Genomic DNA, 13,325 nt, shown 5'->3' with positions numbered 1-13,325 from the left:
CATTAAGGAAATTACTCGTAGTACCAGCAGCAGGTACTTACTGCTCGTAGTTACCCAGTTACAAGATCTCTGCACACTGCTCACCTCAAAACACTGCACTGAGAAAAAATTAGTAGACTCGAAGAGTGTCCTAATTGAAAAGAACAAATCGGTACGGGGAAGTTATAATATAATTATAATTATGGTTATGAAAGTGCGAGGTAGCTGATATGCTAAAATGCAAAACAATGATTTTCGAGATTACACACTAGCGCCACCTAGCTGTGGGTAACTTGTTTTTACAACTTTTTAATGAATATTTCGATTCGAATAATATTGAGCATGTATTTGGAATTTGATATTGAAAACAAAATACATTTTATGCGTCTAGAACATATTCCAGAATTGGAGTGGAATATTCATCTGGGCATATTCTTCATGCTCTTTTAAATTGTATTATAACCCACATATATGTGCAAATAAATATATATTTAAGACAACTTACTGATTTTTTCCTCTGTAGCGCTGTTTGCTAGGTGGTAATTCTGGCCATTGAAAATTATCATAACTGCTGCAAGCTCTGGTCGCAGTACGTTCTCGATATTTGTAATGCAAAAATAATTAATGTGAGAAGAGCTTTGGCAGCTTGGTGTGGTTTCGGTTCTGGTTCTGGTTTTGTGATTCTGAATCTGCTTCTGAGTCTCACCCTGATTCGGATCCCGTCTGCCTGATTGTGCGACTCTTGCTACTTTAATCGTGGTCGTGGTTGCTTTAATTAGTTCACCTGCACGTAGCTGTCTTGCCATCGAAAGGCTTACAAATTAAGCTATTTGCTGTAGTTGTCCTGTTGATTAGCCTGGGCGTTGGGATGAGGGAAACTCAAGTAGAGTCACGAATCACAAAACAAATTGGGTGATCTTGGAGTTAATTTTAGGGGTGGAAGTTTGCTTAAATCCAGAACAATTTGAAAAAGTTTTACAGCTCCAGCTGATAATTCCAAATATATTATTCATTTGTTTAAAAAATATAGAATAAATTGTTGATGTCAAGAGAGCAAATATAAAACTACAATTGAAGTCATACATATATTACCTTTTGTGAATAAATAAAAATGTAAATTTTTATATAAACATTGAATCATGTGCAATACAAAAGCAAAGAGAAAGTGGGCGTGGTTTTGTTACTTTTTAAAAGCAAAGGATTATGTGCATACCGTAAAAATGAAATGTTCCAAAGAAATGTTGGCTATGAAGAGTTTATTTTAGAAATAGTATGGAATTTAGAAAATGAGCTTCTTTCTTTGGTATTAAATTAATGAACTCGATCGAGTAAGAACTGAACAGAACGTATTTATCCGACACCATATATTTTAATTTTATCAATGCTCTTTTTCCGCATAAAATGAAATTTCCAGTAATATTGGTTTGCATTTCCGCAGATGCTCCATGCGGGACACACAAGATTACTTTCATCTCGAACATTTGCCGCAGAAGGCAAACCATCCGCAGCCTTTGGTAGACCCACAATCACTTTCACTGCCCGATTCCACCCAATTCCACCCGAATCCTCCACATGGCCCGCAAATCCCAGCCCAGGCACACAGATTCGCCGGCAGTTGGGGAAGAAATCCTTGTAAGGTTCAAACATTTTGGTTTCGTTGGCTTTGCTCTGCTAGTTACCCGAAATTCTACTGCAAATTACACAAAAATTAAATGCATGAATAATTCGAATGGTTGCTGTGGTCAACAGCCCGAGACCCGTAGGCGTGGCACCGCCCTGGCCATGGCCCCTCCCAAACTAATCATACAAAAGGACCAGAAGGACCTCAAAGGACGCAGGGAAGTGTGGGGGAATTGGGTTAGCTGCTTTGTATTTACACTGCATTTTATCGCTTTAACACTCTGACACAATGAATATAAATATTTGGACAGCAAAAACAGCAGCAACGGCATGTCCTGGTCCTGCAGGACATGGGCTTCAGCTCGTCCGTGTGGGCGAGTGTGTGGACTTGACCGGCGCATAAATTTTAATATCCAATGAAATAAAATGCCGAACGTCAACTTTGAAATTGTACGTGAATATGATCTGACCAATTTTATGTCCGCCTAACAGGTCAGTTTTTCCGCAAAAGTGCTTATGACATATCGATTTATCGATCGAGGAGCAAATACCTTGTTCGGCTATTAAAAATGGAAAGGCATTGCCTTGTTTATGGACGCTTTTAGTTAACTTTTTGCAGCGGCACAAAGGGAGGAAACGAAGTAGTAGCAAACTCGATAGACCCATAAATTGGGGCCCAACAAGAAGTCAAAGTTCGTTTAAAAGGAGCACTCTGTGTACTCCACTTCCACTTTGTCCGCAACCTTTTCGCCTGGCAAATTTGTCGCAGGAAATGTGCGTTGTGTTGTCCTTTAGCCTTTTTGGGTAGGTGCCAGTGTTGCTCCTTATTCTGCCCTCCGAGCGAAATCAATTTCCGCCGTGGAAAACCGCCTGCTCCGCTGTTCGCCCTTCAGACCTTGCAACCTTCTTCCTGTTGCACAAATAAATTCTTCGCACCGGATGTTTGGGTCACAATTTTCGCCTGATTTACACACACAAGGAACTGCGCATTTTATTTTATGGCTGAAACTTCAAATATACAAAATAATTGCACGTCCCTTAGATTCCTATATACGAAATAAGTTAGCAATGCAAATAATTCCATATTTCTAACTGCCTAAATATGGTTACAGACCAGTAAGTTCTTTTTACTATTGAGCTTTGGAATATATCCTATAAAATCATATTGAAACCATGCAGTACATAAGCTTTAGTTCATCAATGACAAGTGCAATAAATATTTTAAATTTAATCATTCCATAAAAGGTGAGCAAACAGAAAACTGTGTCACATTTGTTTGCATGCGAATTAATTAAATTTCACAAATGTTTGATGTTTATTTAAGTTTTAATTAAATCATAGAGCAAAATTTAATTAGTTAAAGCATCACATTGTGAAATTCAAAAATCAATACCCTACAAATTTCATTCGAGAATCAGAGTTTAATTACACGCGTTAATGCCTGGCTAACAGCGAAATAGTAACAATGAACATGATTGAAATTACCTAATGTGCCTAGGTCATCAAGATTCCACTTTTACAAAAATCCAAAGCCGCTCGAATTAAAGTGTGGCAACTGGAGATTCCCCAAGACTCAGGTGGCCTTCCTAAGCTGGATTTAAGCTTGGCCGGGAACGGCTTCATTAGTTGCCCGGCACGACTTCGTCGACATCCACGTCTCCATCTCCATCTCCATTTCCGTCTGCACTGCTGTCTGGACAAAAAACCGCAAAAACTTTAAGGCACGCACTGCCCCAGTCCCACTCCCAATTCCAATTCCATTCCCTTTCTTGTTCCCAATCCAGATTCCGACCCCTGGCCAACCTGTCTTTTCCATCCTCGGAGTCCTTGGCCAGTGCTCAGCTAGCTGATTCTTAAGTCGCAAAAAGAGTGGCAAAGTTTTTGTGGACTTCGCTTCCTTTTTTTTTTTTTTGCACTCCTGGCGCTGTTCGACTGCCGACGGCAAAGTTCCATTCTTATTGTTGTCCTGGCATGTTGCTAAAAGTTATATTATGATTTTTCCTGCTCGGTTTGGTTTCTGTTTTCCTCTTTTTTCTGCAGCTTTTTGTATGATTTTCATCGTGTTTTGACTTTGTTGACAATTGAAATTGATTTTGCGGTCACTCACAATGGCTGTTGATTTTCGCAAAATGTATTTTTTATGTTATTCACATCAGATTTAATCACACGTCGCATGACAAAATTTGAATCAGTTTCAATGTAGCAAATATTATTTGATGTTTCGGTGCGATAAAATTTAGTGCCATGGTGCAAAATATCATTATATTTGTATTTATTTTCTGCCTCTAAACAGGAACACCTAAAAGTCTTTGGTAAATAACAAATAGCACGTCGATACAGCAGCACAAATAAAAATTGAAACCAAACAAATAAATCACGAACAAAATGCAGCGCATTAATTCAAATCCACCTGAAGGCAACCGGGATGTTGCGGGGTCGGCGGGTCACACAGGAAGAAATGTCCAACTTAATTGACATTTTAATACGCTGATAGTCGCCGGCGATAAAGCGCGATTTAATATTCTGATAATTGTAGCACTCACAGCTACAATTATGCCAAACTTAATCGAATTGTCAGTTGGGCGGCTGGCGAAAATGCTTGCACTTCTGTATGGCAACGCGTCGTATGCGTAATGTTGTTCATCGTAGTTTACATTCCCCAAATTGAGAAGCAAAGTATTCTTTACTGGTATTGAAAGAGCTATGGGAATAAATTATAGGCTTTTGTCATGCTCAGTTGGGGCACTTTGGTAAATTTCTTTATTGGTCGCCTCATTAAATATTTAAATATTTCCTGGCATAGATCACAGCTTGAGTTCAATTAAATCGCTCAATCATCACTGCTTTGTTGCATTCTATTTTCCAAATCAACGTCCCCCTGCGGTTATTCCCACCAGTTTCCCTCGACTTTCGAAAACCAATTTGTTGTGACAGATTTATAAATGAGGTTCAACACGGTTTCATGAAGTGTAGCCAAACATATCGGCTTCATAAATATTAAATTGGCTTTGGACGTTGAAAATCTATGGAAATTGCTGTCCAATAAAAATATTAATTCCTAATATGGATGAATTTTCGAAATTATTGAATTCTATTTAATAATAAATGTTTTATATTATATTTAATCAAGCTTTGTGGTAAGTATGAGTTGCATTACTTTAGTTTGCTTTAACCAAACAGAGTTCCCTGGCTTACACTCATGGGGGATTTTCTTGGTGAACCAATTTTACAGATATATCCTGCAATTTTTCGATAATCCCCTGATGCCCTTGCCACCTTGGCTGGCGGAGCACCTTGAGCAAATAGTGAGAAATGATGATTTCGTACGTTTTATTTGCGCCTTTTTGTAGCCGGCATTAAAATTGAAATTGAAATGCCACCAGGCGGACCGCAGCAGTGGGAGCCAACTAAGACCCATCCCAGCGAATCCAGCTGCTCCAGCTGATGAGGATGACAGCGTGGCCGATGGGAGGAAGCGAAACCACGTACAGTGGACACTCGGCTTGCGGGGCATTTGGGCAACTGGTGCCAATCACGAGTCTTGCTGTTGAGGCCGAGGGCGCACTTTAGCCCGCTTTTTCGCAGTGGGCGGCCACTTTTGTGAGGGGGGGTGTAAAACAAACGAAATGGCGACAAGCGCATAGTTTCATTATCCTTCGTCGGGCAGACAGCGGAACAGGCACGGAGCAGGATCCGTCGCTACACGAGGCGCATTACAAATTTTCGAAATGAAACTGAAATCAAATAAAGGACGGCGTACGTACACAAACATCAGTCGGACGTCGGAACGAAATCTATATGTATATAAAGAACACCCAGTGAAACCAGCAACAATGCCGCGCAATTAAAAATGGCCGTGCTGGACCAAAAAAGCGAAAAACCGACGATGGTCGACAAGGGGGGGTGGGGGATTTCCAGAAAAAATAAATAAAACAACCGAAAATTGGCAACAGCAGCAGCAGCAGAAACGCCAACAAAACTGCGGAATGACAAACATGCTGCGAATTTGTAATCTGTAATATGAATTCGAATTTTAAAGATACATTTCCAGGCAGCCGCCAGTGTGGAGCGTGGAGCATGGAGCACGGAGCGTGGAGCTTGGAGCATGGGGCTTCGAAGCGGAAACGGATGCAGGTGAATATGATTGCAGTTCGATTTAATTGAGTTGCCCTGGAATGCCAGGGAAGAGCCGAACAGACACTTTACATGGAACAGACACACACATGCGCAGGCAGTGCGGAAAATAAAAAGTGGGCAAAAACAATCGGAAAAAGATTGGCAACAATCCAATCAGCTATACTGTAATTGGCAAAATGCAAAATTGCGAATGAACGAATACTTTTTGCGGCAAATTGATTGAGAACTCAAAATTGGCGAAATGATGAAATGTAATGCAAATGCGGTTTCAGTTCGGTTTGCTTTTTGTTCTGGCCCACAAGTAATGTTTTCGAGTATGGGCCAAATTGTGTGAATGATATGTGCTGCTATATCGAGCGGGAAAGCAAGTGCGTTGAGCATTTATCGTTCGTGGGGATATGTTGGCTTACATTAAATTTAATGCATCAATAAAAACAACTTTACTTGGCAGAGGAACTAACAAATAGCAATGGAGTTCGACTTTTTTTTTGTATTACTTGGCAATAAAAATATAGCATGCTTCATATTTTGTAGTAATGTATAAGAGTTTTTCGTAAAACTGGATAATCATTCTGTTACTTTTTCAATACTTCAAAGCACATCTATTTGTAATGTTTTAAGAAGTTTTATTGACGTACCTTACCACTTTTTCAAGCAAATTTTAGAAGATGTTCCTAGCAAATTTATATTTAAAGTTGATCTGGTATTTCTTTCTACATCCGTATCATATAATTCATTTTACACTTCTAATCGATCACTTAACCAATTATATCATCCGTTGCGGAGCACCCACATTCGTTTTTCCCGTTCTGTTTCAAAAGCAAAAACCTTCATGTCGGCCAGTTTTCAAACTTCCTAACTGACTGACTGACTGACTGATTGCTTTGTCTTATCAATGCCCTCGAACCGAATACAATTCAATTTGTACAACTGCCACGCCCACCGGGCAAGTGACGCCCAATTTGTCTTCTGCTTGTATTTATTTCCTTTTTGGCCTGGTTTTACCTCGGTCTGTTTTGCTGGCGCTTCTAATCAGAATTTGTAACCAATTTTCAATGCTCGGTGCGTTTCCTTTGTCGCTTACGCAATCATCCAAAAACCATTTTTTACCAGCTTCAAAAAAGCATTTGACTTTGCGATTGAATCAAACAATCAATTATCTTGTCTTCTTCTCTCTCATGCTTTTTTCGTAATATTTCCCTCATCTGCTTCTGGTGCAGCCTTTGTTTGTTACCATTTCCCTCCTTTGACATTTTCCCCAAGCAGTTGCCATTTTTATTGGCCACATTTTTGGGAAATGCGCAATGTCAAACGGAACTGACTGCACTCGAAAAGAAGACAAGAAATTGGTCTAAAACTGCAATTCTCTCGCAATCATTGCCGCGGAATAAAGCATAGGAATCTGCTTAAAAGATTGATTAAATCAGAATAGTAGTTTTTGCATTTTCAAAGATATAGCTAGGCTTTCAAGCTGTTATATCAAAACTCATAAATATAACAACTAATTGCATTTCCACTCAATCTTCAGAGACACTTTTGAAGTTATAATTGTATAGAATAACGGCAATACTTGGATGGGCATTTGAATATAGTATCTATATTTAGTTCAAATCATTGAACTAAACGATGTGGATTAACCGAAATGGAAGTCTGTTTGCTCCAAATGAGGTCTTACGGATATTTGCACGCCCATTTGGGAAGCGTTACCGACTTTTTAGTGGTCGACTCGGCATTGCCGGCCATCTTGCACGTCAACAGGAAGTCAAATATACGCACACGCACACACGCTGACGAGGGCACACACACAGACACAGAGCCACACTTATGGCGAGGCAAATACAAACATGTCCGCTGCAAAATGGCGAGCATAAATTTCCGCTTCCGCCGGCTGACGTTTTATGGCAGAAGCGAGTGCAGAGCAGAGCGCGAGAGAGAAGAAAGTGCCAGAGACTGAGTCAAAGATTGTTTATGGTGGCCAACAGTTGATTCATCGCATTTAATGGATAACGCCGAAGCACATTCAGCAGAAAGGGAATCAAATTCGCGAACGGAGTGAGCATATGCGAGTGCTGCCATTTTATGCTGAATTTATGAATTTATGAATTTATTTCTGGCGAGAACGCGCGAAGGGTCTCTAATATATTGGGGCAATAAATTCGCCAAGCAGACATGTCTCTGTGCAGATGCCCAGGGCGTGAAAGGAACGTAAATTCCGCCACTCACTCAACTCCTTCATCAATTATGATTATTTACATGTGATGCTGCATGACTGCGCAGCACGCGCCGCTTAAAGCCCCAATTACCAGTGATTGTTTCTCGAAGCGGCCTGAAATTGCATCGCCTGATCCCCCAATTGTTGGCCAGATGGCGATGGCTTATCATTTAATGAACTGCTCGGATCACACTGTATTGCTACACAATATGACCATTGTAGTTATGGCCAATATTCCCCCCTTATTGTCCCCCGTGTGCATGGCCTTTGTTTAGCGCGCTAAAGTCGGCGCTTATTTTTATTTAGGTCAACTTTATTATATGCACATAATTACAAAAGCCAACACACTGAGCCTCCCAGAGTGAGAGTGTGTGCCTGCCGCAGATAAAGCATTTATGAAGACAGACATGTGGGAATTGCGGTGCTGGCAGGACAAACAAAGTGCCATCGTGGGGAAATCCGTCCGCCACCCGCCTTCCGAGTCTCATTTATTTGCGCTGTTCTAATAATAAGAAATAATGTCGTTTCATGTCCTATTCCAGCTTGGCCTATTGTCCATGTCCTTGCGGCTGCTTCTCCGGTCGCCAGGACGCTCGAAATGCCCAAAGTAAAATATTTATGCGACAAAAGACAATTTTGGATTTATGCCCCTCTGTGTGTGCTTGTGTGTGTTAGTGTACTTTATTCACTTCCAACCACCAGTGCTAAAAGCAGCTGAGTTGGGCATTTTGTGCCTATGGAACTTTTCCCTTTTTTGGTTGAACAGGAACTGCTCCATAAATAGCACAGCCTTGTCAGACTCTTTCGTGTGCGAATTTATGTGGCAAAGGCTGGGAAATTGCATGGCCAACATGGCTCGATTGGGGCAGCATTGTGGCCTAAAACTGGGCCAGAAAACCAAAGTGTGCAAACTTTAATTGAGGTTCATTTGGATGGCTGCAAACGCATGGCATTCTCTGGGCAGGCCCCGTTTTAAATGATAGATTTTCCGTTACTGGATTTAAGCATTGGGTCAGATGCTCTGTTTGGCTACCAATTCAAGTCCTAACCCACTTTACGGTTAATGAATGTAATCGGCACGTAGATCAACGTTTAATCTCTGAGACCTTGCTAAAACTCTCAACTCTCAGGAAGTCCCAAATTTGGCGTAAAAAAATATAAAAAACGACAAAATTGTTTAGTAAATGAAAATTAAGAGTGGTCCAATCCGAACCCATCGTAAATGCCCAGGAAGGCGTTGAAGCGGCGTCGCTCCGCTGGCAGGGAAAACGATCCACCACAGCTCGGAAGGCACGACCGGCAGGACAACCGCTCCCAACGAGCGGAGACGTATCCCTCGATCCGAAAGGGAAAGCCACATTGCGACCCCAACAAGAACGAGGCCACCACACGGTTGGCCAACACCCTCGAGGGTGATGGCTGTGGACGACCCTACGACATGGTCAAAGACGACGTGCTGCTCGCTTGGCAGCAGAGTCCTCACAAGGACACGTTGGGCTTCTATGGCGTAGGATCGCCCACCCACCAGCCCGAGTCGGTGATGTTCAACCAGGTGGTGGCCGCGTGCTTGGTCAAGGTCAACGGTGGTGGCACTCAGCGGAGGATCCCTAAACAGGATAAAAGGCAATCCCCAAGGGATACGCTAGCGGAAAAGAACCGTACCCCTCAGATTTGCAAGCCTTTTGTTTTAAACCGCCAGGCATTGCAGTCTGATCTACAGCAGATTCCCCACGTTCAACAACAACTGGATCCGCGACAGGCTTTCGGGACACTATACTGCACTGATCCTCCTCGAATTCCCCACGATTCCACTAGAGTGCCACGCCAGCCGTACACCGGCATTTCCAGACATCAAGATTTCGACATTGAGCCCGCGAGAAAAAAAGACCCACGTGGTCTACGCCGTCGTCGCTGGTACTGCCCCCCGGATGGCTTAGAGCCTCACCATGGGTGCACCCAGTACGAGTGGGCCAAGCGCAAGCTGGTCCCTAATCCCAATAACAGTGAGTTCTGGCCTTCTCCACAAGGGAAAGAGGAACACAAGAGTCCGGAACCACTGAACTACGATCAGCTGTACAGTAGAATCATTAAGTGCTTTGAGCCAAAGCCTTCTCCAGATCAGCTTTGCGAGCCCTATGAGAAGTGCTGTAAGCCGAAAAGGTCCCATGGAAAGGATAATCAAGGAGGAGGTGACAGTCAAATACCCAAGGTCCCCAGTAAACACCCAAAGCGTTTGGGCGGTCCAGGTGATCCAACTGGGCAAGGAAATCGCGAACCAGTGCGAGATGATGGAAACGGAGACAAAGGGGACAAAGAAGATGGCAAGGATAAAAATCAAGTCGGTGATAAAGATAAACCAAGAGTTTCAATTAAGGAAAACGATAATGATGGTGATCAGAACAAGATCGTTAAATTTGATAAAGAAGAAAATAAATATAATAAAAAAGAACAAGAAAAAACGGAAAAGGCGAAAGAAAAAATAAAAGACAAGGATAAAGAAGCAGAAAAGAAGAAAGAAAAGGTAAAGAAAAAAAAAGAAAAGGACAAAGAAAAAGAAAAAGCAAGGGAAACTGAAAAAGAAAATGAAAAAGAAAATTATAAAGGTAAGGAAAGACCAAGAGAAAAAGAAGAAGAGCAAACAAAAGAAAGAGAAGAAGAAAAGGAAATAGAAAATAAAAAGGAAAAAGAAAATGAAAATGAACAGGAAAAAGAAAATTTTAAAGGAAAAGAAGGGGAACGACCACATGAGAAGGATAAACCAATAGGACGAGAACAAGAAAGGGAAGAAAAGGGAAAGAAACAAGAAAAAGAAAGGGAAATTGAAAAAGAAAGAGACAGTGAAAAAGGAAAGGGGAAAGAAAAAGAAGTTACGAAAGTACAAGAAACTGGAAAACAAAAGGAAGTAGCAATAGACAAAGGAAAGGATAAATTTCCAGAAAAGGGCAAAGAAAAAAAACAACAGAAACACAAAGAAAAATATAAAGATGACGACAAAAGCATGGATATAGAATATGATAAATATGACCATGATGATACTAAAATTAAAAAAAATAAAAAAAACAAAAATAAATCAAACGAAGAGAGTAAAACCGAAGTAGATACACCGAACAGAAACCTGCCAGAAGTCCCCTCGCGATTCTTCGATATCCCCGTGGATGTGGAGTTCGATAAAAATATCACAAGAGGAACTAAGCTGGAAGATTACGAATTTCCAGCTATAGAAATTGTGAGGGACGAGCCAGCGGCTCCGAGTTGTAAGCTAAAGGATCCGCCCAAGGGAAAGAAAAGGAAGCGTATTAAGAAAGTTTGCACGGATAAGCCCAAGAAAACCTGTCCACCTTGTCCACCGGCAGGTTGCCAGTGCGAGATCTGTCGCTTCATGGATCGCCCTTTCAACGAACAGGAGGCTCCCTTCATGCGAGAAATGAGGCGGGTGGAGCAGAAGCGCCAGTTGCGGGCCTATTACCGACAGATGCGCCATCAGGAATACATCCGGGATCGATGTAAGACCGAGTACCGGGCGCCCAGGCACCAATGCGATCCGATCTGCTGCTCCAACTTCTTGTGTCGCAATCCCCGACTCGCCGAGCACTGCGATTGCCTGGGAGCCGTCCAGGAGCTGCAGAATCTTCTCTCCGGCACCAAGGACAACGAGGATCACAGCAGACTGCTCCAGTGCGTCGAGAATCTCCGGAAACGCGTCTGCCAGCGAATGTGCGATTGCATTCTGGCCTGAACTGGATCGGAGGTCATTTGATTTATTGTCCGCTTTAGTTACTATCTCTTCTTAGTGAACGTAAATTCTTTGTGTTATGTACATATGTTTCGAATAAGCTTGGCTCCTTGGAGTACCTGTTTTATATTAACCAAGACATAAAAATGGTAGTGCATATAAAAAGTTGTTTATAAAACATATCCATGACAACTTTTCCATATTGATGAAACCAGAATATATACCTTACATTTTTGTTAGTTTTCAGTCCGAAATGCGTTTTCGTAACTGCCTCTGAAAAAGCCATTTAAGATGGCAGACTTTCCATGCCAAAACATTAGGAGAGGCACTTTGCCACTCGTTCATAATTCTGCTAATACAGAGCACTTATTACATAATGGCAATCAGCAAACAAATTTTGAGTGTCAATCGCAAGCAAAAAATAACAAAATCCTTAGGCAATCAATGGGCTTGGGTGTGTTTTTGGCCAAGGCCCAGCATTACAGCCACTTTATTTTCAATATCGAATTTCCCAAAAATTTTTCAACAGCCGCAAACACTTGAACGTTTTCCCAGCGCTCAATTAAAGGCCATTAGGCAGCAGTGTGTGCAGGGGTTTGGGGGAGGAAAGTCCACAGCAAGCTATCAAAAACTACCCCAACCCCTTGCCGAAATCCATTGCAATGTGGTGCTATGTATGGCCAAAGGATATACTGGAAACACGCATTGAATTTCGCAGACAAAGGACACAGGCTTGTGGGGAATTTTTCCCCCATATGCACTAATTCACATGGTGAAAATCTGCCCCACGTTCACCCATCTGCTCCTCGGAATTCCCTCATAGTATTATGCCTCGGGCACATTACCAGACGAAAAATTCAGTTTTGGTCCTGTGGGCTGGGGAGTAATTAAAGTTTTGCTCAAGTGTCGATAAATTATGCGGAAGACGCTCTATGCAAATGGCTCACAACAATACGAGCAGCTGCCAAGCGGGGCTTGACGAACTGACAACCTGACACTGCCGGACGGACAGATGGATAGATGGACGGACGGACGGACAAACTGGCGGACAGACTGGCGGACGGGACGACGGACGACGGACGGGCTGCTGGGCTGTTGGGCATTCTTTCAGCCTCCGAATGACAGGCACTTCATCATCGTGTCCTTCGGCGAGTGTGTAATTCATCACGCGAACAACCGCAGCTTCCCCTCTGCCCATTCCCCCAAAAGTGACATGACATGTTGAGCCTGCAAAAGTGAGGGAAACGGATCCCAGATTCAGTAATTTCCCATCTACTGGAGAAGGCTTTAAGTTCGGTGAGCCGCTTTTCGTGATGAGGCAAAAGGAATGCTATTAAGCAAGTTGACATTAATCGTTTTGACTTCCAGCAGCAGGAGGATGAGGACGGGAAGTCAAGGCTGCCTCATGTGTCCTGGTGCTAATGAAGCTCTGGTAGTCAGTAGGCTGCTTGTAATGCGAAAACAATTAAGTATGTAAAATGCAAATGACGGGCCCTAAAAATCTTGTCAAAACGCTCGTCATGCATATTGATAAGCTTAAGGAGTGGAACCGAAGAGGAGGTCTGAACATGATGTGCAATTAGTACATCCTACTCGGCTGTCGTCAGTGAATAAATATGAGCCTTAAGATGGCCAAATACTCAG

At 42.3% G+C, this 13,325-nt stretch overlaps 1 protein-coding gene across 1 annotated transcript; it reads left to right on the top strand.

Annotated features, from left to right (window-relative positions):
* The first annotated feature begins 8,973 nt into the window (after positions 1-8,973).
* Positions 8,974-11,863, top strand: LOC6732791 (claspin). Its single transcript, XM_016178097.3, has one exon. The coding sequence runs from the start codon at positions 9,171-9,173 to the stop codon at positions 11,682-11,684; it is 2,514 nt and encodes an 837-aa protein (XP_016025502.1). The 5' UTR covers positions 8,974-9,170; the 3' UTR covers positions 11,685-11,863.
* The last annotated feature ends 1,462 nt before the right edge of the window (positions 11,864-13,325 follow it).

The sequence above is a fragment of the Drosophila simulans genome, chromosome 2L (assembly GCF_016746395.2).
Source record: "Drosophila simulans strain w501 chromosome 2L, Prin_Dsim_3.1, whole genome shotgun sequence".
Taxonomy (NCBI): Eukaryota; Metazoa; Arthropoda; class Insecta; order Diptera; family Drosophilidae; genus Drosophila; species Drosophila simulans.
The sequence above is the reverse complement of the archived record's forward strand: the minus strand, read 5'-3'. Positions and strand labels throughout refer to the sequence as shown.

Bases quoted from the DNA above. Each gene is read 5' to 3' on its own strand.
- LOC6732791 (XM_016178097.3), top strand. From the start codon at position 9,171: ATGCCCAGGAAGGCGTTGAAGCGGCGTCGCTCCGCTGGCAGGGAAAAC.